Source organism: Botryllus schlosseri, chromosome 1 (genome assembly GCF_051294905.1).
Source record: "Botryllus schlosseri isolate E-star chromosome 1, Bs_hap1, whole genome shotgun sequence".
NCBI lineage: Eukaryota > Metazoa > Chordata > Ascidiacea > Stolidobranchia > Styelidae > Botryllus > Botryllus schlosseri.
In genome coordinates this window covers 18,570,567-18,596,328 of record NC_137236.1, presented here as the reverse complement: position 1 = coordinate 18,596,328, position 25,762 = coordinate 18,570,567, and the positions used below count along the sequence as shown (strand labels likewise).

At 40.1% G+C, this 25,762-nt stretch overlaps 1 protein-coding gene across 1 annotated transcript; it reads right to left on the bottom strand.

Annotated features, from left to right (window-relative positions):
- Window positions 1-15,927: 15,927 nt before the first annotated feature.
- Window positions 15,928-20,056, bottom strand: LOC145444011 (uncharacterized). Its single transcript, XM_080321917.1, has one exon. The coding sequence runs from the start codon at window positions 17,491-17,493 to the stop codon at window positions 16,462-16,464; it is 1,032 nt and encodes a 343-aa protein (XP_080178043.1). The 5' UTR covers window positions 17,494-20,056; the 3' UTR covers window positions 15,928-16,461.
- Between the last annotated feature and the right edge of the window lie 5,706 nt (window positions 20,057-25,762).

The window sequence follows — 25,762 nt, the reverse complement described above, 5'->3', positions numbered from 1 at the left end:
AAGGGTTATGGTTGGGGTTAGGTCATCCCAATATTAGGGTTGCGGGTAAAATATATTAGGGTTAGGGGATGACAGATATTAGGGTTGTGTGAATGACGTATACTATAGGGTTGGGTGCGAGGGATATTAGGGTTAGATGTGACAAAATCCCCGAACCAACGTCCGAAAGCCGTAACCCTAACATCCGCCATTTTCTAACCCTAATATCTCCCACTCACAATCCTAATATCCCGCACCCACAACCCTAATATCTCCCACCCACAACCCTAATATTGGGATGCTCTAACCAAAACCCTAGCTCTAACCCACTTACAACCGTAATATGCAGCACCCACAACTTGAATCCCACACCAATCCCAGACACGAAAAGAATTTATTTTTCCGTTTTTAAATTTTGATCTCGGGGGGTATATCGAAGAAGCGCCGTTTTATATCCCTATGGGGACGCCCAAGACCAACTTTGTTTTTTTTTTTTGGGGGGGGGGGGAAGGGGACTGACGAAGTGCTGTTTCGGCCCTGAGTAAAGGTAAACCTAGACCTGAGCTGTCGTGAGATCCATGAAGCACTTTCCAATATCAAGGAGTTGCTGGAGCAGATTGTTTCTGGCGAAAAGTATGTAATGTGACATGCCGCGGCTCGTATAAATACAGAGTATGTACAAAAATGCTTTTTCATGCTAATCTAATTTTTCGACTGTCCTTATTTTTGGGCCCATGTCGATGGCAACCCTGGATATAAGCCTACGCAACGATTTTTCCATAATGACTTCAAGATAAGCTGCTCTGGTGATTTGGACCTTTGCATCGTGCTGAATTGCTTGAGTCATTCGATGAAGGCAGCGAAACATTTTGTATTGAAATATTATCCAGCCCAAAAAGTTGCAGCGATGACTTGGATTTCGAGATTCTTCAATGCGGATACGCTCGAGGCCTTGGACCAGCTGGTCATGAGTTTTATTGTTGTGACAAACTGCCAGAGAGCATCCAATTTGGTGGAATATCATTTCAACAACTTGAAATCGTTCAATGTTAGCTGTGATGGCATTGGCAGTGATGATATCACAACAGATCGATTCAACAGTGAGGACTCAACTGACGTTCATCTAATCGACATCAAGTCATGCGATAAACGCCATGAAAAGAAATCCCCATTTTTGAAACGATATGAGGATATGGCAAATCAATTCCGGAAATCAGAAGATTGCTTGAAACACAAGGACAGTAATGGACTCCCTGACTATAACGTGTACTACAGCGAAACATTTTGCGACAAAGTAATAAGTGTTATTTTGAGTAAAATATCCACGACCTCCAAATTGATGCTGGGTGATTTGTCTCGCCATTGCCGAGCGGATGGTCAAACGACATTGGAACAACAAGAGCTCTTTAATACTTTCTCGTCGAGATTTGCAAAGATCCGCGGTCTTGAATGTCAAAACGAGTCGAAAAATAACAGAACACAAGGTTGTATCGAGCAGCATTTCGGATATTTGAAAAGAGTTATACTCGAAAATTCTCGTGCCAATGACCTTTCCCATTTTGTTAAGCTTTATACAGCTGCTGTCAATGTAATACAGAAGCAGTTCTATGGAGAAATCCGGCTTCATGGTTAATGGTCCATTATCTGGTCTAGTTAATCCCGATGATGAAATTGGCTCTGAAAACACTGGAACTGGAACGGAACTCATTGAATCCAAATTCAAAAAGAACAAAACCGGAAAAATCATTACTTCGTATTATCATGGCGAAATCAACAAATCTCGGCTGAAATACAAAAATGCAGTGTCATCAGTCGTTGCGTTGCAGGAATCTCGAGAACAGGAATCGACTAATAGCATGCTGGTTGCATGCGCGGACACAATACCTGCGTATCTGAAAGACGCACCTTTTCCTGGGCTGTTACCACCACAAACATTCGAAGGGTGTTGCCTTAGACTTTCCAATAAAGTCTGGCATCAAGCGGAAGATATCGAAGATATGAATACTGTAGCCGTTAAATGTGACACAAAAGTCATTTGTTGGTCCGATATACTCTCCACAAGACCATTGTCTGATTTTACCTGTAACAGACCCGGACCCAGCAGGCAAAAAACCACTTCCGATCCCAATGGCTGGTTGACAGTCACAATGGTATACCGATATATCGAAAATTCCGCTTTAATTGCTTCCAAGACAAACTCCAAAAAACAAATTTTCTGCGTCAATCCGGATTTGACGGCAGAAATACTGGCAAATAAATCGTATAAAAGGGAGTCGCTTCGTTCGCTATACCCAAAATATGTTAACCAAACCCAAAACTCGTTTGTTTTGTTATACCCTTTACTTTGGCGAAAGCACTTTATCTTGTTGACAGTCAGCAGTGATGACGAATATATCACGATTTATGACTCACTTGGCCCTTCACCCATTGATTTCAATATGAAAGTGATCGAGCATTTATTTCCGCACGTGAACAACACCACCCGGTGTCATGTACGGGGGTACAAATTGAAATGTTTGGTCAAACAATCGGATTCATTCAGCTGCGGTGTTTGTGTTTGCATGTCTGCGTACGCAGTGTGCTTCCCTAATTGGCTTAATTGTCATTGCTGCTCCGCTGATCAGCTTGATAGCCAAATCGCGAAAATTCGCGATTATCGAGCATGGATACTATTTAAAATCATCTGCGGCGCCACGAAATTGGACGTGAGAATACACCACATTATGTCTGCCGTGTCCAAAAGTCATACCATTCCATGAATACTTGTATTTGGTAGATTCATTACGTCATTGATCTGATTAGTTGCCTGCCTTGTTGCATTCCTATTGTCTGTATACGCCTTTATTGTAATTAATGCATTATTGTTATTATTTTTCTTGTTTAGTAAATGTGCATTTCGTTTGTTGTCGTGATACTGCTGCCGACTTCTTGTTGCAGAAATCGGACCCCCTTCCCGCCGTCAGGACTGCGTGAATTGCTGAATTCCGAAATGCTCTTTCGAAAGACAATTACTCACTACCTGTCCGATATTGACACCGGACACGTGGAATTGGTCGCTAATCGCATGACCTACGAATGCAGTGTGCGGCACTAATATGAATGTGATCTTCGACCGGAGTTTACCGCACCAGTAGTTCAGCTTCGCACCCGACCAACTAAATCGGTTATAGTTGCGAAAGTCATATCGCGATTATATATGGTAATCACAATTACCGCGACAGAGTTTCGCTGATCCCAGTGGATCGATTCGTAAACTTTGAGCATTGACTGTTGCTACCAATTCGGCAATTTCGCGACTTCCTATGCGGCCTTGTAAATAAATGGTGGTCATCTGTATCACAGACTAACTGACATTTTGCGTTCGACAAAAGATTTTTGTCTTTTGCAAGTCATATCCCCTTATAAAATAATATCATTGACTACTGGATTCGACCTTAAAGCGTTAACATATAGGCTATTCTATACAGTTGAATATTACAATTATTACTAGGGCAAGTTTTTGCAATTTTTTTTAAACTTCCGGCAGCTTCCTAAATACTCAAATTCTTACATTTTGTACTCATACCGCTGTTCAATTCATTTACCGATGATGCATGCACGTGATCACGTGATCTCTATTCGTACATGGTATATAACCCAATGCCTATCGTATATTAACTAGATAGACTCATGTGTGATTTATTCGTACAATATATCTGGAAAAGGCGATGGTCGTGTGTTTAACTACTAGTCAAGGACTCATTCGTCAGGACGTTCGTCTCACTTCCAGTATATTTGTAAGCCGCTATCCGTAGACCACGAACTCGCTGTATAGTGTATACCCTCGCAGGCTATACGTTATATAACAGTAAGCCAGTTGCTCAAGGGTGAACTCTGGCCATGAGCAAGCAGCTATTGTCCCTGACCTCGACAGAGATGGTCAGTAACCAAGTATTTCTACTTTTCCAGAGTAGTCAAGTATGTTTTTCCTACTTGCGCTAATAATTACTCGACTGTTTACATATGTAGGCTACTTTCACTTCTACTTAAAGTAGCCTACTCATGTTCATTTTGCTTACTTGCATACTTAGTTATTTACCGGATTGGAATTCGCTTCTTCTACTGTACTTGACTATAGAGATTACGACGACGCCTCTACTTCTACTTGAGTACCAAATACGACTAATTTAACCACCTCTAGTAGTTGATATTTTTCTAATTTTACCTCCGGCCATGCATTGAGGCTTGGTACTAAAGACTTTTTGAAAGGTTATCAGTAAATTCGGAGGCCTAATCCTCACCCCCCCCCCCCCCTACCACAACGTCTTTAACTTAATCGAACCCCGAACCGCTGACACAAAGCTAACCCCTGTTTTAATTTATTCTTTACGCGGGACTCGACTTGAAAGACGCTTTAGTACTCCCTCGATGCAGCTGACTGGATTATCCCTAAGGATCGTATCTCTGCAGCCTGTAGTATATTTTTGAATGTAATTTTTACCGAATAAAAACTGTCTCTCTCAACACTAGCCTAAACCTAAACCCGAGCCCGAAAACAATGATACCGAGTGCCGTCTAGGGATGGTGTGAACCTCTGAAAGGTTCAGGTTCGTGTGAACGCGAACCTTTTTGAAAGGTTCTGTGTGAACGCGAACGTGAACCTCATGACGTCACGTGACGTCATATTGCTAATTCCAAACCTATCTTTCAATGAAATGAAGTGATAGCCTAGCGACGACTCGAGCCACATAATGCCACAATGCTGAAGTACATATCGGCGTTTTAAACGTCGCTAGATGTATCAACTGAGGCAACCAGATGATAAAATACTTCCATAAAATCAATATCATCCGTCGCGTTGCCAACAATTTCGACGAGGACTAGCCAGGGAATATAAGCTTACGCCTTAAACGATCTTGGCCAGAGCGGACAATGTATTCGGCGTCTGAGTATTGCCATATTGATATTGAGCAGAGTGTAAAACTGGTTTCTAAACTTGCTACCGATATTAGGCTACCCCACAAGTTATACAGCTGTAGCCAACACCTCAATCGTACGGATTTGGTTTTAATGATGGACTAAACATATGAAGCCAAGATTGACCCCGTGCACCTGCTAGATTTGTTACATCAAAAAACTAAATCAATCTCATTGATTGGTTGAATAAACATCATTCGCTGACTACATGTAGTGTATTTCGCTCGTGATGTTGTGTGATTGCGGGTCAAGCTCACAGCAGAGGCGTCACTAAATATTCACAAACGGGAAGCTGGATATTTCGGGCAAACTTTTGTAACAAAACATGTAAAACTTTTGAGATTGTCAAGGTGCATGCTCGTTTTGCGTTGATTTTTTATGCTGCCAGCGCCATGCATAGAGTGGCCCGCAGTTGAAATGCAATAAATTTGAACCAAAGATGCCATAATGAAGTGAAAATTGTAATACATGAAAAAGGTTCACAGTGCAGAACCTACCAAGGTTCTGTTGTGAACGCGAACCTCTAAAATTCCGAGGTTCACACACAGAACGCGAACGTGAACCTCACGTTCACACCATCCCTACACTTCACTTTATTACTCCGTGAAATATTCATTTCCAAATTTATTAATACAATATTTTTGCATTGATTTCATAATGATAGTTATTACATTGGAAGTGTCAAATTCACCAACTGCCGATTTCAACGTACGGAATTCACTGCAACCGTTTGAAATAGAGGCGCATTGCAGAAACTAATTCAATTCACTTCAATACACCACAAGGCTGCGATGCAATGAAAGATAACCGAGTTCAAGTTGACACAAAACAAATACAGCAGAAGTAAACAAATGCACAGTCACTTTCATGCACTCGAAATATATAATTTTGTTTTGATTTGGTGGATTGCCATTAAAGTATGTAATTACCGTGATGAATATTTGGTACATCGACGAGCGAAACACTGCGTAGACAATGAGCCAGCAGATTCGTATTTATGACGTGTTCATATTCCGGCGGCTTCACAGTAGTATGATAACCTGGTGTAAGTTGATTGCGCTATAGACCATGAACGATGCCTGTATTGCGACTGTACATCACAATCCCTCATCTGAATTATTCAACTTATCGACTGGCACGACATGAGACACAATCTCTCGCCTGCAAAGAGCACGTTTTGTTTTGTCGTTGAGTCGTTAACACATAACACTTAGCACACTGGCCCATCCATCCATACTTGCGGTTTCTTTTCCTGTGGGGAAACCCCATAGTGGATATCACCGCGTAGCATTTACGCTATCTAGCGTGATCTAGTTTAATGAGTTACATCTTCTAGGCAGAATCTCGGAAAAACAGCTATTTTTGAACAGCCCTAATGCACATGCAGTGATATCTGTAATTCTCGCATAGTAGATATCCTCGAGTGACAGTATTTTCCGAGTAAATTTCGAAAGAAATGGTTTTGATTCTCATCAGTCACATCATTGGTGTCAATAACTACAGAAATTAAACATGATTTTTTTAAATTGCATTGGAAGTTTGAAACGTATTTTCCGCATGGTGTGTAATAAAGGGTTCATGCTCTACGATGCCTCAAAAGTATGAAACCTCGCTTTGGACTAATGCCTTGGATGGTATCTAAGGTGAAGCCCCCTCCGAAGTTAGGTCGTTCACCCTATGGGAGGGCATGATCAACGTTTCGGGGGGTATAGACGATGCTGTTGCGGCTCTGGATGGAGGCAAGAGTTAATGACGAAGTCGTATTTATTTGAAAGGAAACCGAATAATCGCAATACAGTTAGTGGCCTTAGAATGGCACTAGAACCTCTGCAGGGCGATGTTGTGAAGGACTACCCCATCAACATGAAATTCGCAGCCGCTAGGTGTCGCTATGTTAATGAGCAAAATCTCCAAAATTGTAGCTCCACTTTCTTATCCACATAATTCGGATTTGACAGAAAATAAAGTGTGACGACACCCGTAGCTTCTTACCTCGAGATTGTTATGCCCCTTCACCGATCCAACCAACGCCTGTTTTAGGAATTACTAGGACATTCCTACATGATTCTAAATTTTGAAATGTTAGCTGCAACTCATCTTGGAAAAATATCGTTTTAGAGTTTTAAAATCGTATTTGTCCTTCCAAACGTTTGCTGATCGGTTCCACAATTCGGAGCATGCTAGATTTGAGAAAAAAAATTAATACAGGCCTGGATGAAAGCTTTCTATAAAACTTTCGGGGAATATTTTACGAATAATATTTCATACAAAATTTTGATTTACGGTGAAGCGATGTAATTACTGTTTCCAACCAAAAGATATAGATAGATAGTGTTTAATGGTGATGCGTCTGGCTTCTTGATCGGTAGTTCGTGGGTTCGATTCTCGGCCTGGTGAGACCAAAGAAAACTGGTATCCGCACTCCGCAGATATCCTGCTTGGCACTCAACATCCACCGATAGCGCGGGAAAACGGTGGTGCAGACTAGGTGACCTTACGGTCGCATCGCATCTCAGTCGTCAAAAGGATCTCGATGGTGCAGGCGAAAAAGAAAATAATCTGTCACTCCCTCTCTCTTCATTGATCCATCTCGTCCGTTGTCATATTTTCATCGTCCACATAAGAGCTACATGACATCAGACACGAAGTAGTTTTATTTTACAAGCACTGAGCAGGTCGTTTTTTCACTTAACCAAGTGCTTTCTCGTTTGAGAGGCCTTGTCAAGGGAATATTAGTGGACGAGGCGCGACCCCCAAACGGAAAGGTGCACTCGACACCCCTTTTCTGAACTCACTTCGCACAAATTAACACACCAGCAGTGCTTTCGTAATAGGGAATTTTTATTTGTGAGTTCGTCGGGACCCCAACACATATCCAGCATGGGAACAGGACAGGCGAGAGCTCATATGGAACTGAAACAAACAAACAAACGTTCAAGACCAAGAATTTAAATATTTAATTCTGGGTAGTTAAATCTTGAGGAACGAGAAAACCCAATCTGTAATCAATCCATCTTCAAGATCTTCGCCTAGGCCAGTGGTTCTCAACCTTTTGGACCGTCACGAACGCAAAGATTTAGTTCAAATATAGCTAAATCATCGTGCAACCGTCATCTGTCCTGTGCGAATATCAGCTGTAGCCCAGTGATAAACAGCAACAAAATGACCATTCTTGAAAATAACATTTACCTAGAAATCGGGAAGATTTCATTATTTCAAAGCAAATTCTGCGGTGCAGCTAAATTTCTTAAAATACAGGTCTTCAATCTGATATGAACGAGTGCCGAAAATCAATTTCCACAAAGACAGGTGGTGTGGCGAATGTAATTATAACGCGCGACGCTTTCGACGTCACCTTTGGGTACGATCGCAACATATATGACATCAAAATTGATAAACAGATTTTTAGTGAATAACGTCCATCAAAGTCTATCTTGCAGGTCATCTTGAAGTTATCTTAGAAAAGTGGTTATGCATATAGATTTGTGCAAGCAAATTTTATCCAAAAGGCATCAAAACAACTCCATACAGCAATTCGTTTGTATCAGTAGATTCTTGGCAATTTGGAAATCAAAATGAGTCTGCTTAGTAGAATATTTTATCCCAGGCGACCGTCCTGAGCAAAATCTCCAAAATTGTAGTTCTACTTTCTTATCCACATAGTTCGGATTTGACAGAAGATAAAGTTTGACGACACCCGTAGCATCGTACCTCGAGATTGTGATGCCCCTTCACCGATCCAACCAACGCCTGTTTTAGGAATTACTAGGACAATCCTACATGATTCTAAATTTTGAAAGGTTAGCTGCAACTCATCTTGGAAAAATATCGTTTTAGAGTTTTAAAATCGTATTTTTCCTTAAACGTTTGCTGATCGGTTCCACAATTTGGAACATGCTAGACTTGAGAAAAAAAACTCCAAACAGCAATATGTTTGAATCAGTAGATTATTGGCAATTTGGAAATCAAAATGAGTCTGCATAGTATAATATTTTAGCCCAGACGACCATCCTGTTCATGTGAGTTACGAAGTTTTGGCAGTTATGAAGCGAAACTGTCTCGTGATTTCTCTAATTCAAAAAAATACCAAGTATGTTATCCGAAATTTTGCAAATTTGGCGAATGAAAAAGTTCGCAAACTCCTTGGAGTGATTGCGGGTCACACGAATTGACGTTTGATCCTCTTCATAGTCGCCGAAGCAGGGATGTGATGTAGGGCTGAGGATTTTGATTTGAGTTCTTAAATCCGAATCGAGTAGTAACAGGGTTGTAATGCGGCTACTGGCTGGAATTGAACCAAATTTGGTGTATAGGCTTAAATTAGGTAACGTAACAATTTGATCAAGTAGCCAGTACGATTTGAGAAAAAAGTCATTTTTGAAGACCCCTACTAAACACAGTTTGGATTTCGAATCAATCAGCTCATCACTGGAGGTCAGTGACTCAGATCTGCTTCTGCAATGTATGCAAAGTGATGACATATCTACCTACTGCCGTCACTCGATATCGCCAGCCCCTGATCGTCACGTGAAAGCAAAAGAACTCCTACCGTCGCAGGAAAAGAATCCGTAAGCGGCACATTGAATACCAATACTTTCACACAGTTAGGTATCGGCAGAGGTGGTCAAAGTAGTCAAGAAAGCTACTCAAGTAGAAGTAGAAGTAGCGACGAAAAAATCTACTCAAGTACAAGTACTTATTTCTTGAGCAACCTAAAACTACTTGAAGTAGAAGTACGATTTACTGACTTTAAAAGTACTCAAGTAAGTAAGTAGTTGTGAAAACGATCCTGATTGGATGGATTATAAAAAGGTGCAAATTGAGCTATGTGATAGGCGACGAGCTTGATTCATATTGATGCATACCAGCAGGTATCCAATTTTCGATAGCATAAGCATTCGTCCACATCATGGGATGAAAATGATAATATTGATAAGGAAATGCGATACTAATCCTCTGTTTTCTCGAACAACACGTTTTGGAAAATAGCATGGTATGGCGCCATCCCCCATATTATAAGGCCCGTAGTTTAGTCGAAGAGCAATATGCAGGGTTGTAATGACTCGAGTCATGACTCGACTCGAGTCACGATTTTCTAATGACTCGACTTGACTCGAGTAATTTTCTCAAAATACGGAAATAACTCGACTCGAATCGAGTCAATCTGTGTATTGACTCGACTTGGACTCGAGTCATTGCAAATGACTCGAACCAAGTCATATGTCTCGAGACTCAGACGGTCAAGACCAACATTCATTGTAATTTCGAAGAACAAATAAAGTAACCACCCTATTGGGATTTCGTCTATTGGTACTGGTACTTGAAAATGCAACCAGAAACTGTTAAAAGTTAGGAAAATTAGTATCCTATAAATACGAACCATTCGATATCAACAAACAGAGTTATAAAAGTGGGTTAACAAGACTTTATCTGGAAACTGAGCAGTCAATACAATGACTTGGACTCGGACTCGAGTCATAATACCATGACTCGGACTCGAACCTCTGCTCGATGACTTGGACTCGGACTTGACTCGGTGGTGAACGGAAAATGACTCGACTTGACTCGAGTCAAAACTATAAAAGTGAGATTGACTTGTGACTCGGAGCTTTATGACTTGGTTACAACCCTGGCAATATGGAGAAGTTGTATAGGATATGGTGTAAACACTTTGCGCGATTAGTAAACGTTAATAAAAAATATGGTGGACCGTAAAAATGCCATATTGTGTAGCTTTATTTCCAGAAATTAAAGGCATTACTGCACTTGCTTTTATACTTCAACATGTATGTTATTCGGACAAGAACTGATATTAACTATAACTCAAAGTGTATGATACTGGGAATTGAAAGTGAAATATAAATACTACTTCTAAAAGCAGAATATGTATTTCATGTTTTTAGTCCAGAAAGTTTCAAAGGTGGTATGCTAATACAGCTCTAAAACTAAAAAAATGTCAAAGTCCACTCTTCCAGATTAGGACACGCCATGGACATATATGCTAGATTACGATATGACAAGAAAATGCTAGATTGCGAAACATCAGTTTCAAACGTTATCCTGAGCCATATATATACTGTGAGGAATTATTTCATATGGGTGAAGGGCGACAACGTGGTGTGAACGGAACCACGACAACCCTCCACCTAAATTATATTCACCGATACTTTCGTGAAATCATACTGGTCACTCCGTATCCACTGCGCGCGAAGCGCGACGAAAATTCTTTGCTTTACTAAACTTTGATGAAAATTAAATGTTAATACTCCGTGAAAACAGCTCCGAAATTCCTCAGGCTATCTTCCTGATTGGAAGATTGAACTACTTCTACTTGACAAACTGAAAATAGCGAAAAGTAAGTAAGTATAGATCACAAAATATTAAGAAGTAGAAGTAGCGAAAATCAGATCTACTTGAGTAAGTACCAGAAGTAGAGGAAAACTACTTGAGTACTTCGAAAAAGTAGAAGTACTTCGTTACTGACCACCTCTGGGTATCGGGTCCTCTGTCGGCTTGGTATTAGGTATCGGGTCCACTGTCGGCTTGGTATTGAGTCGAATATGAATGATTTCAAATGCTGTTTCGTAATTATCCATACAAAATTCGATGAATGCCCTGAATGCTGGCAACCCAGACTACTCGCAGTTCAAGAACCAGTGATGGGATGACTCGAGTCATGACTTGGCTCGAGTCACCTTTTTCGTATGACTTGACTCGAGTCCTTTTCCAAAATTGACATAACTCGGCGTTTTAGAAGTGTGGATAGGGTCGTGACTTAAGCAAAACTTATGAGTCAATTTCAAGTCATCAAGTAACGGTGTCGTTAGAAATGGCATATATTGTATATATTCGGATTATTCGCGATACGCAGATGTGACCTGTGAGAGTTAGCATACTCACTCAATGATTGTGCGTTTAATTGAGCCCCGATTATCACAAACAAATTGACCCCAAACGAAGTGATCTGAGCCAACAGATAGCGTTGCCGTAAACTAGTAGTGAAGTAATGTCAAATGGCAAAAGTATCCATCTCTTTTCTATAGACTGCTCAAGTGCTCATTGCGGTCGGTGCTCGCCTCATCTCATGATTTCCCATTATAAAATCAGGAAATATATTTACAATAAATCGCGCAAGGAAAATTTGTAGGTTGAATTCATCTCCCAATAAATCACTTGCCCTTCAGTTACTTATACGTAATTTAGCAGTTCTACGCATGCGCGAGCGATACGACGCTTTTATGGGTGTTTAATGAACTCTGCATTCGTACCTCAATCCAAAATAAATGGCGACTACCAATAAGCTATTAAAATTCAATGACGTAGCCTAATTGTATGCCTAGTACTTCAAAAATCCAACTTCACTTGAATTGTGACTTGACTCGAGTCTCCTCCAAAAATCAATTGACTTGAGTCAAAATGTACAATGATTGTGACACGAAGGTATTGACTTGATCCCAACACTGTCAAGCAAGAACATGAGCAATTTCATAAGGAACAAACGTGACATTTCAAATATAAGTAATTTGAAACCGGAATGTCTGCTTTTATCGATTTTACCAAAAGTGCTCTTTGTGCGATTGAATCACTACTTTCGCTTTTGCGTCAACGGTTTTCAAAATAGGCTTCTTGAACAGCATACACATGATGACATTACAATGACAGAATAGTGGACGCGAATCCTACAAAATACGCATTCAGATTATGCGATGACATTCACGCCAAAGATATGTACTTTCGTAGTGACGTTTCAGTGATTTTATTTGATATCTAATAAAATTAGTTTTCCATACCAGGGATATCGCATCAATGAAAACTTATCAATGGACTAATCCTGACCGAGTTCTGATCTATGATTCACTTGAGAATTGCATGCTGTGCTGTTTATTACAGTTTAGTAAACACATTTTTATACTTGGCGCAATTAACATGAGTTGGCAATGAACGAAATATTTGATCACACGTCAGAAATTTAAATACGAAACCAAAATACACATACAGGGAGTTGAGCACTATATAAAAATCACACATACTATCTTTGCTGAGCTGAACAACATGTAGCCTCTCACAGAATTGGTTCTGTTGAAAACCAATCAGTGATTATTATATCCAACGAACATCAATTGAAAAGCAACTAATTATATCCAAATCGAGTTCGAACAAGGGTTACCATATCCTAGGGTCCAGAAAGAAGGACACTTTTTACAAGACATAAATGCTATATTACCGCACTAGAAAACTACAGATTCGAAAATATTTACCGGGAAAACCTCTAGTGTATACTAAAAACTGGCATTTTTACAGTCCATTTAAAAACCAGCTCCAACATCCACATTACGGATTTCACGTCATTTATGGCGTTTTTCGTTGTTACTAATCTGTAACGCTGCATCACACACGACAAAATGGAAGGAAATACCCAAGAGAAATGGCTCTGTCTAATGCTCATCGATTGAAGCGAGGTCTTTTTAGCTTCAAGGATGATATGCAATACACGGCGAAAAAATGGTAACGCGAGGTATTCCATCAAGAACATTGCTTGAGAGCAACGTCTTAGGGAGTGTGACTTCATAATGCTATCGACGTGACTTGGATAGATATCAGATAAACATAACAATAATTTGATATGAACGCAGAGAACCAATGATCAAGAGGCGTAATTAGTTTGCCCCTCTTACCATGACAAGTCATGAAACATATCAGGTACATGCATGAAAGTATTTATATTACTTTTATTAGCACTGCCGTTCCCACAAATTCTCATTTATTGTATTGTAATCGCACAATACATATACAGATGACTGCTCAATATGATATTTGTGTAAATTAGTTTCTTCAAGCACCGATGTTATGATTTTTGGCATCAAAATACATATTCTTGAAAGTATTTTTTCTCAAGAGCAACCTCAGCTGATGCTTGCCACTGATATACATTAGGGTGGAGTGAAAATGACTTTTTTTTTTCAAATCAAAAAAGGCCTTCCTCAATCCTGACAAATGACCTAAAACTTCAATAAAAAGTGACTTCAGGGTTTTGCCCCCATTTTCCAGCCGGCAACCCCCCAATTTCTGCGCGTGGGGGGTAAAATGGCCCATCTCGGCAACCGCTGGTCGTAGAGTCATGATATATAGCTCAAAATCTGCGGAAGCATCATGTTTCTATCTGTCTTCTGAAGAAAGTTTTCTCTATTGTGAACACAAAATGAGTTATAGCCAAAAAACTATATATACGCACATTTTTGTTTAAATTCAGCATTTATTCTGACGAATTGTGATCTGTCATTAGTTTTTTTTTAAAGTAAAGTAACACACTGGCAATACCGAATATTGGGACCATATTACAAATATATTCACAACACAGTCCATTTAAAATCGGTTCAAAACATCATAATGAAACATTCACATTTAACGACTTTTATTAAAAATGCATTCTTTTGTCAAGTTTTTTCATCAGTTTACGATACTTAATTTTTCGGCGAATGAGGCCATCTCGTCTTTGAAATCCCGAAACTAGTGCTGATGCTTCTGTTACGAGCTTTACATGTCGTTCCACTGTTTGATTGTGGCATGGATGAAACAAAATCAGAGGCTTCTCGCGGCATTCTTCTAACTCTGCATCAGTTAAGTGCTCAATCGTTGGAGGAAGTTGTTGATAAGGTTCAATATCAACCAATTCGTGGTATGCCTTGGCTTTGGGACACAGAATAAACGAATAGGACCCCAGTTCAATTGGTTGGAACTGCTATGACTTTCAATGTCCACAAGTGAATTTTATTCAGCGGCATGTCTTCGAAACGCAAGCACCTTGGTCACACCCTTATTTCGTATGTCTTCATTATCATCTACCAGCATGCAATCATAATATTTTCGGGGTGTGCGGAATAACCGTTTCTTATCACCACATTCGGAGCAATTTTTCGAACGTTTCGGTCAGAGAAATTCCAAACCTGTTTAATCAAGTTGAAGATGTTTCTGGGTCCATGTGCTATATGTTTGTTTCCCTTGATCTCAAACCAAGTTGGAAAATATACTTCAAGGCAAAAACGAACCAGAATCTCCAGGTTTAAAGGCGGTTCATTAACTGTTACATAATACCGTAAAACTCTGCACTGCATCCTAAGGTTAGCCATCTTGAATGCGCAGCCGGTGGTCCAACCTCCAAGTAAGCCAGATCATCATCAGCATTTCCTTGAATAATTGCCCAGCACATTTATAAGCATATAACTGGTCCTTACTTAAGTCACTAACAATTTCCTATGGGAGCTTTTGAAAGGCCACAAGTGGTGGCGAGAGCTTTTTGAATTGAGTAACTGGCCAACAAGATACACTTCCACGTAGTTTTTTTCAATTGGGTGTGACCAAGGTGCTGGCGATTCGAAAACATGCCGCTGAATAAAATTCACTCCTGGACATTGAGAGTCATAGCGGTTCCAACCAATTGAACTGCGGTCCTGTTCGTTTATTCTGCGTCTCAAAGTTGAACTTGGAAGCAAAGGTATACCACGAGTTGGTTGATATTGAACCTTATATCAACAACTTTCTCCAGCGATTGAGCACTTAACTGATGCAGAGTTAGAAGAATGCCGCGGGAAGCCTCTGATTTTGTTTCATCCATGCCGCAATCAAACAGTGCATGGAACATCATGTAAAGCTCGTAACAGAAGCATCAGGGCACGTTTCGGGATTTCAAAGACGAGATGGCCTCATTCGCCGAAAAATTAAGTCTCGTAAACTGATGAAAAAACTTGACAAAAGAATGCATTTTTAATATAAGACGTTCAATGTGAATGTTTCATTATGATGTTTTGAACCGATTTTAAAAGGACTGTGTTGTGAATATATTTGTAATATGGGCCCAATATTCGGTATTGCCAGTGTGTTACTTTACTTTAAAAAAAAACTAATGACAGATCACAATTCGTCAGAATAAATGCTGAATTTCAACAAAAATGTGCGTATGTATAGTTTTTTGGCTATAACTCATTTTGTGTTCACAATAGAGAAAACTTTCTTCAGAAGACAGATAGAAACATGATGCTTCCGCAGATTTTGAGCTATATATCATGACTCTACGACCAGCGGTTGCCGAGATGGGCCATTTTACCCCCCCACGCGCAGAAATTGGGGGGTTGCCGGCTGGAAAATGGGGGCAAAACCCTGAAGTCACTTTTAATTGAAGTTTTAGGTCATTTGTCAGGATTGAGGAAGGCCTTTTTTGATTTGAAAAAAAAAAGTCATTTTCACTCCACCCTAATATACATATCCCTATGTATCTTCAGATCAACCCTATGGGAGATTTCTTTCCCACAAATATATAGACCTGTATACGATTTTTACAACAGTGTTAATATCAAAGTTCCTTTTAACTGTGATGTTCTGGTAAATTCTTTCCCACAAGCATAGTATTTCTGACTTTTGACATGCACAGCCACTTTATTTGTGGCTTGTCATACAAGCATGAATATGGATATGCTTTTTCCAGGCAGAATTATACGTGTAATCGTTCCAACAAGTATCACATTTATGCTTCTAGAAACCAGCATGCATATACATGTGTGTCATAAGTTGATCCTTCCGACCAAATTTTTTCCCACAAATATCACATTCATGATTTCTTCCGGCATGCATCTTATAATGCATGTTCATGCCTGATTTAAAAGTAAATTCTTTCCCGCACACACCACACCTATATAAGCGCAGAGCTGTATGCATGTCCATATGTGTCTTGAGATTACCCTTTTGAGTAAATACTTTCCCACAAACATCACATTCATTGTCCTTAACACCAGCATGTGTTTTCATGTGCATACTAAGGGTGCCCTTCTGAGTAAATCCTCTTCCACAAACTTCACATTCAAAATTTATGCTGCCGACATGAAACATCATGTGAGCTCGGAGGGAACTCTGGTAACTAAATTTCTTCCCACAAACATCACATTCATGATTCCTGACACTGGCATGCATCATCATGTGAGTCCTAAGGTTGCCTTTCTGAGTAAACTCTTTCCCACAAACGCCACATCCATGGTTCCTGACACCGGCATGCATCTTCAAGTGAGACTTCAAACGATGATTTCGAGCAAATTCTTTCCCGCAAATATAACATTCATGATTCCCGTCACCAACATGAGTATTATAATGATGCATCTGTATTTCGTGTTTGTCAACAAATGCTCTTCCACAAACATCACAGCAATGATTTTTGACCACAGCATGAATCTTCATGTGACTGTTCAGGCCATTCTTCGAGGCCAATTCCTTCTCACAAATAACACAGCGATAATTCCTGCCACCGGTATGCGTATTCATATGTAACTTGAGAGAAGTCTTTCGAGAAAATTCTTTCCCGCAAACATCACAGCTATGGTTCTTGACACCGCTATGCGCATCAATATGAATCTTGAGATGACCTCTTCGAGCAAATTTTTTCCAACAAATTTTGCATTCATGATTTTTGACACCAAAATGGATATCAACATGTTTCTTTAGCGAATATTTTGAAATACATGCTTGTCCACAAATATCACAAGTATGCTTACTGACACCAGCAGGCATAGCCATGTCGGTTTTGTACACTATTGTAGGCAAACTCTTTCCTGCAAAGAGCACAGATGTAATTTTGCACACCAGTATGAATATTCCTGTAAGTCTTAAAGGGGAACTGCACTCTAAAAATGATGTGGTCTCAAATTGAAGGGCAAAACGAAAGAAAAATTTTGGCCGCAGCCGTTTTCTTCAGAACGCCACCGTAATGGAGCTGTAATGTATTGAAATTTCCAGAGTTGCAGCACGCTCCGGCAGTCACGCAGAGGTCGAACTTTATATAGTTGTCAGCCGATGTTATGAAGGAAATAGAATACACTAGGCCCGATTTTGACATAAATCTCCTGACTGGACATCTTCCGTTGAACGCGGTATCCAAACCACCTTGGCGTGTACGACATATTTCCTTCATAACATCGGCTGACAACTATATAAAGTTCGATCTCTGCGTGACTGCTGGAGCGTGCTGCAACCCTGGAAATTTCAATACATTACAGCTCCATTACGGTGGCGTTCTGAAGAAAACGGCTGTGGCCAAAATTTTTCTTTCGTTTTGCCCGTCAATTTGAGACCACATCATTTGTAGAGTGCAGTGCCCCTTTAAGACCAGTGGTTCTCAACCTTTTTCACCTCGCGGACCGGTAAAATTTTGAATAATGTTCTGCGGACCGGTGGACATTCAAAATTTGAAATCAATCCAAAGTATAAAGCATGCAACTGTTTTTTGCAAGTACGATACTAGAACGTGACAGTATCAGGATTTAGTTCGTAATCAAATATGTTCATAATAGTATTCATGTAATGACGAGTCGAGGTAAAATTGCCTTGCGCAGATAACCGTGCTACCACTGAGAGTCAATTACAGTCTTTCTCACCGTAGGCCGTTGATTAACCGCCTACGCCAACTCAAATATATTCTTCTCTTTTACAATATTGAGAGAAGAACCGTTTTGGAGTTAGACCAAGCACCTTGTCCTGCTACCTTGCTCATTTCCCACTACCACCAGACGTATACATTATGCGGCACAAAAATACCTGGCAATAGCGATAACTGGCCATCCACAAAATGAATGAATCGAACGCTAATGATCGCGATTACTACGTGGTTTAGCGAGTCTGCTGGTAGGCCTACATGTTGCTAGTCAGCCAGTACTTCATGTCGTCACCAGAGACGGCTTGAACTTCAAGTCAAATCGAACATGATTCCACACCTAATATAACCTCACAAAGTTCTGAATCAGCTTGAAATTTGTTATTTTTTATTTATCAATGGACAAGCCTTCACCATATTGCATCTTGAAATTAAATTATAAAATTTTAACATACCTGGTGGACCGGCGGTTGAGAACCACTGCTTTACACTACTCTCTTAGATTATTCTTGTTTGTTTTATGCTATTATAATAATATTATAATACAATGATATAATCTATAGAGCACCGAATATATCATTACTACACTTGGGCGCTTTACACAAGAGGCAGTAGCATCTAAAAGTTTATGATATGCATAAAGACGGAGTTCATAGTTGTAGAGCAGATAAACACTACGGTTCTAATTTTGCGCTTGAAAACATATATTGAGTCAGACTATGTGATAGAAACTGGGAGATTGTTCCACAGAATGGCAACTGAGGAAGAAAAGGTTCTCACGCAGTAGGTCGATGCTCTGACTCTTGCAACTGACAAGAGCTTTCGCGACTGAGAACGTAACGCCTTCCTGTGATTGTAGGCTACATTATTTATTATGCGGAGGGTAAGATAAGGAAATCAATATAACACATGCAATCTCTCTTCATTAGATTCCATTGCATTCATAGATGTTTATTGACTATCTCCATCGTATATTGGTTCAGCAACCACATCATAGGCAGATTTTGACATGCTTCGCAACAGAATTCAAACAATTCAATCTTCAAACAATGTTGGTTGCAATTTCAAGGTTTCAAGCGAGAAGCATATATTATGTGGTAATTCGTAATAGTCAGTCAGAGGCGGTCAAAGCAGTGAAGGATGCGAACCGAATAGAAGCAACGATTTAGATGACTTAACAAAACTGAAAGGGACTGAAGTATGCAGTTCGTAAATTAGATTTCGTCAAATGCTTGCATACTTTAACCCAGATAGAGTCGAATCGTGATTTTCTGTTGACTCAACTTGACTAGAGTCATTTTTTCAAATGCATACAATGACTCTACTCAATTTGAGTCAAATTGTGTATTAACCTGATTTGTACTCCAGTCCTTGTGCATGATTTGAACCAAGAAATACGACTTGAGCAAGAACAGTCCGGAGAGAAATTTCACTGTAACTTCTAAGAATAGTAGGTATTTCGTTTATCAGTCCTTGTACTTGGAGAATAGGGACAGAAACTGTGAAGACTGAGGAAAGCCACTATAATATGAATGCTACCCAATCTATATCACCAGAGCAGAGTTGTAAAAAGTGGGTAGAACCGAGTTGAGCTCAAAACTGATCATTATAGTATGACACTATGAGTCTGACTCGACCCTCTAGTCTAGTGGTTCTCAAACGTTGTTTGAAACCTCGTTCCTCTTTATGATGATAAAAAATTTCGCACCCCCCCCCCCTTTTACTGTCATATCACGGATGCTAACAATCTCAACGGATAGTTTTATTTGATGGCATGTAAAGTTATGACTAGGACAGTGGTTTCCAACCTTTTTCGACTCATCGCCCCCCTTTGAAGCTCCACACCGATCATCGACCTCCAAATATTGGGAACCGAAAAACAGCACTCCGTCAGCCCCCTGCGGCTAACACGCGAAGCGCAACAAATTTATATAATTCATGCTTGAATCGGTCAATATGGTCGATTTGGTATGTTGGAAAAGGTAGGACCCCTATATGATGATTTAACATCTTGGGGCGGAATCTTTGTTATATCGAATTCTTTATATGATGTTATTTCGTGACCTCCTATATCTGCTATGTCAGAAGATAGGGAAATCGTCAAAATGTACCAAACTAAAAGACACACATGATGTCATGTTGGTATTTCTTTGCTGGCAAATAATTTTTTCTTCGCCAGATGGCATTTGTCCTGTAGGTTTAAGGTCGCCAGGACAGGACCATTCTACGCCAGCCATTGAGGCGCCTATAGACAATTAAACATATACGGAAGATTTCGGTCAGCACCAGGGCATTCCTTTTCGGCCAAGGTCTTCTCGTTGCTCATCGTTCTGGCACACTTCTCGGAGTCTCATGTTACATGGCCTCTAACTACATATGTCTTGGTGCGTCGTGGCGCAGTAATGGCCGACGCCGAAGTCTCCCATTTTTATAAATCATGCGTATTTTAGTTAAGCGACAGGGCCCCAACATCAAGATACATGAAAATATTGAATCGCACGCGGCACGATAAACTTTAGAAAAAGTCGCATGAATTTCTAAAAAATTACTCTATCATATATGTTAATTCACGAAATAATTTTGTGCTTCCTTCGATTTTGGGCCCCCCACTCCCAATTGGGGGTTTGGGGTGCGGTAGTTACGGTCCCGACTCCAATATAGCCGTTTTAACGCGCCATTGCCTCCTTCGTTATTTTCGCCCCCCTAGACCGCCAAATCGCCTCCTAGGGGGCGATATCGCCCGCGTTGGGAACCACTGGACTAGGGCTATTTTTTTTACCTGAAAACAGAAGACTTTGACGTAGAAATCATAATTTTGACATTTTTAAGCCATAAGAAAAATAATTGTGACCAAATTTTGACCTAATGTATGCATATCAAGTTTTTTCCCACATAATGTTAGAATTGTACTACTTATCTTCATTTCTAGTTGGAACTATCCGTCCTTATGAAGTAGTTCGGCCTAAAATAAACATTTTTTGACTAAAAATCTGACTTATTTTGAATATGAAAAAACTTTGTTGTGACGAAATCTGGACCTATGAAGAATTCCAGTTGTTACATCACGCCTTATGGTGGAAATAATTAAAATTTGTTATAGGAAAACGAAAGACACTTTCCTACATTCTGGGGTAGAAAGTTCATGTCCCTTTTTAAGTACTGAATAGATTGCCAAGAATGGAGAAAGAGCGTTCAACAGCAGCAGTTGATGGCTGAAAACACTGGAGTTGTGTGTACACTGCTGGTGACACACCGTGCAGCTTCATTCTGACAATATTGTCTACCTACATCACAGTTTTTCATCGTAATCTTTTTGATATAAGAACGAATGCCCACCCAGTCTTGCTTCAGTTAGTGTATATGTCTACCTATTTGTTTCATTTGACCGTTTATGATTCACGATGAGCAGACAATGCGCCATCCACAAAGGTAGGCCTATAAAGTAGGTTACAAGCTGTAAAATGCCTAATGATAAGTTCATCCATAGTCCTTATATAGGCTATGGTTCATCAACAGTGCAAACATCTACAATACGAACAAAATCCAAGTTGCAAGTTGAAGTTAGTCCAAAATGGCGGTTACGTATACAATAGGACAGGGATGGGCAAACTTTTGAGCTTGCGGGCCGCATTCAACATCTGAATCCATTCGCGGGCCGCACAATATAAAATGGGATTATAAACCAAAACGCAATATTGGTATTTGATTATATAGTGAGGACATGGAGATAACATATGTGCTTATTTTAAACAAAACAAACATTGCTTTGATGATATCATACACGGGTCGAAAAGATAGTGGCGAGATTTGATAGGCTGGTCGACTTCAATAACCAATTTGTCAAAACCATAGAGATGAAAGTCGGTTGTTCCGATTCTTAGAACAGGATTAAAAATCAAATCTGTGAGCAGTGATCTGTTCATAGATTCCATAACTTCACCTATGTTTCAGTTACAGGACACACAATGCTCCCAGAATAATAACTATGTCAGCTTCAAACACGCTTCTACTATGTGTAGATAAAATATAAATGCCCCAAGTCTACACATAAAGAGAACGAATCTACCTAAGACACACGCGAATCACTGCAAGCACATCGCTGAAATAATTAAAACTGGAGTGGCCAATCTGAAATCCCACGCGTGATCCCAATTATGTCAATCTCGTTTAGGATTTCTGTTATGTTTAGCAGTTGAAACCTTTCAAACTGTGTGGGCCTTGAGATCGGGCTGTCGCGCTTGGAATTGAACATAAAAAAATAATATAGGAAGTAGGCTATTTACCTTAGAACAGTGGTTCTCAAACTTTTATAAGACACGTGCTCCCTCTTATGATGGTTAAAGATTTCATGCCCCCTTATCGACATATCACAAAACGCAACCATATGTTGCTAGCAACCTAACGGATAGTTTGATGGCATGGAAGGTTACGACTATGGATGTGAGATTTTTAACTGTGAAATTCAGACTAAATACAGAGCAACAACAAATATGAAGTAGTTGTTAAAAAAAATTTTCAGTTGAGCTCGGCTTCGCGCCCCACTTCTGATGCTTTCACGCACCCCAGTTTAAGAATTATCATGGTGAAATATACTAAGAATAATATGATAATAAGGTAATCAGATGTGATTACCAGTGAACTCGGCACTTGGTGAATTCGGCCGCACAAACTCAGCACTTGGTGAATTCGGCCGCACAAACTCAGCACTTGTTGAATTCGGCCGTGTTAGATCTCGTAGCGGTACCGGTCACCATGAGTGATTACTGGAATGTTTGCCGGTGAACTTGGCACTTTGAGTGGTTGTCAATGTTGTACGGGGGTCAGGGCATGCGTAGATCACACAGTCACGGCGTGATTAGATCACAGATTGCGTAACCGTGGAAAATGATGCGACGCTCTTCAATTGGTGAACTCGGCCCTTGGAGGAATTGGCACTGGAACACCTTCACATTAGAAATGCATTTAATATGAATGAACAGTATCAAAAAGGAAATTTAAATGTGTCGTGGCTCGCGGTAGATCTCGTAATCTTGGGATCCTTCAACCCTGTTATCGAGACACCCTAACCCCAGAGTGGAATCGTCTCTCCGAAGACAAAAAATAATTTATTTTGACGTGATCATGCAAAACATTTGATGAGGAACACTGGCTTGTCGTGATCGATAAACGAAGAATCGCCGCTTGATCGTCCACAGCTGCGATCTCACATACAACGCCAAGATTCATCTTCTCAAAACTTACACGACACACGCCCGTCATTCACGCCATCGATTCCAAGCAGACCGTATGAGCGCTGCGTTATTTCCCGCGGCTACGCAATCCGTGATCTAATCACGCCGTGACTGCGTGATCTATGGATGCTCTGACCTGCTTACAAGATTGACAAATCACTTGATAACACTATTATAAGTTTAATAATTCATATTAATAGCTGTTAATACACTTCATTACAAAATTTCCCGAGGGCCGAATTCACCAAGTGCCGAGTTTGTGCGGCCGAATTCACCAAGTGCTGAGTTCACCGGCAACCGTAGAAGTAGGCTACTTCATCAAGTAGTAAAGCATTAAAGCTGCTTAAAAAGACCTTGTTTGTCAAATTTTACTGGATACTACTTGACACAATTGTTCGGTTGGCTAAAAATACACTTCACTCCTATTTTGGCACAGTTGCAACCAATAGAAGCATTGCGATCTGTTAAAAATAATGGTGCAAATTATTATTCAAATCTCATTGGCTACCCCATAAAATTGTTATGTTATCTGAAAACCTATGCATAAACAAATTTGCCAACACACGCAAACTTAAACATGTATACTGACGGCCGCATGATTTTCGTTGTACGGCCTCGGGTGCACCACTCCTGGGTATACCATTTCTGATGCACACTGAAATCGGAATTACAGCTTCAGAAAGTATCAGTATGTATAGAATACAAAATCACACATCAACAAAAGCTGATATAGCAGCACCAGCCAACATATCGGATTATCGGGTGCAGTGGGTCTGACGTCTAAGCACCTGGTGAAAATCGATCGCATGAACGATGCCAGTATTGCGACTGTGCATCACAATCCCTCATCTGAAATATCTAACCTATCGACTGGCACGACACAAGACACTATTTCTCGACTGCAAAGAGCACGTTCTGTAGTCGACACTTGACGCACGAGAATTAACGAGTATGCTGCCTGCTCCTCCATACTTGGGCTTTCTTTTGCTGTGGGGAAACCCCATAGTGTAAGTCACCGGGCTGGTGCATTTACGCCATCTAGCGTGATCTAGTTCATTGAGCTTTCAAGCTTCTAGGCAGAATCTCGTAATTACAAATTACGATAACAGGAAAGCTTATATATACTTCCATGATCGTTGGATTATAGATAACTAACCTACGGGCTCAGCAATCTGAACGCAGCATATTTGCTAATCCCATGGCTGATGACCTGAGCGCTCAAATTGAATAAAGTTGATCTTATTTGAAAGCTACTGTCGCACTGATTTCGAAAATGTACATTAAAATCGGATCAGGGCAGCTGAACCCATTCAAAATTCACCTCAAAGTCTGAAAATCTGCATTGTTGTAAACAATCGCAACCATGCAGGGCCCATTGTTATGGTCATTGTGCTGCGTCTCTGCCATTGTTAGCAACAATGCCAATTTTCAGTCTATGAAGGCTATTTCGAGCTGGTTCCATTCCCTTAATGAACTTTCATTGTATATTTTCAGAATCAACGCGACAGTAGCTTTCAAATAAGATCAACTCTATTTAATTTGAGTGATCAGGTCGTCAGCTATGGGATTAACAATTATGCTGCGTTCACATTGCTGAGCACTAATTTCCTCCGGGCAAGAGAGCGTGACGACGGGTGTTGCGTATCTATCCGTAGGTTAGTTATCTATAGTTGGATGCAGTGATATCTGAAATTATCGAGTTGTAGATATCCTTGATTGACAGTATTTTGAATCTATGAAATTTCCAAAAGACATGCTTTTGATTTTCATCATTCACATCCTTCGTGTCATTCGATGACTTCAAATAATGAGGTACGGTAGCGGTGTAATATCTATTGAATGTGCAATAAATTAATATGCAATGGGCGGGTTTATTTATTTTTACCGATCAAGACACACAGTGTACAATGCGCTAAAAACATAGTGTGATGTAGTGTTATGAGAGGAGGATGTCGAATCGACCAAGTGCGATCTCTCACTCAAACACAGTGGTTGTCAACCGCGGTTCTGCCAATATATAGGAACCTTCTATCTCACTTTCAAAATGCAATAATTTGGACGCGTGCCAATACTAACCAGAGAAATTATAAAAATGACTTTTTTAATTGCATTGAAAGTTTGGAACGTATTTTCTGCATGGTGTGTAATAAAGAGCTCATGCTCTAGGAAGCCGCAAGAGAATGAA

Bases quoted from the DNA above. Each gene is read 5' to 3' on its own strand.
- LOC145444011 (XM_080321917.1), bottom strand. From the start codon at position 17,493: ATGGCTATGCCTGCTGGTGTCAGTAAGCATACTTGTGATATTTGTGGA.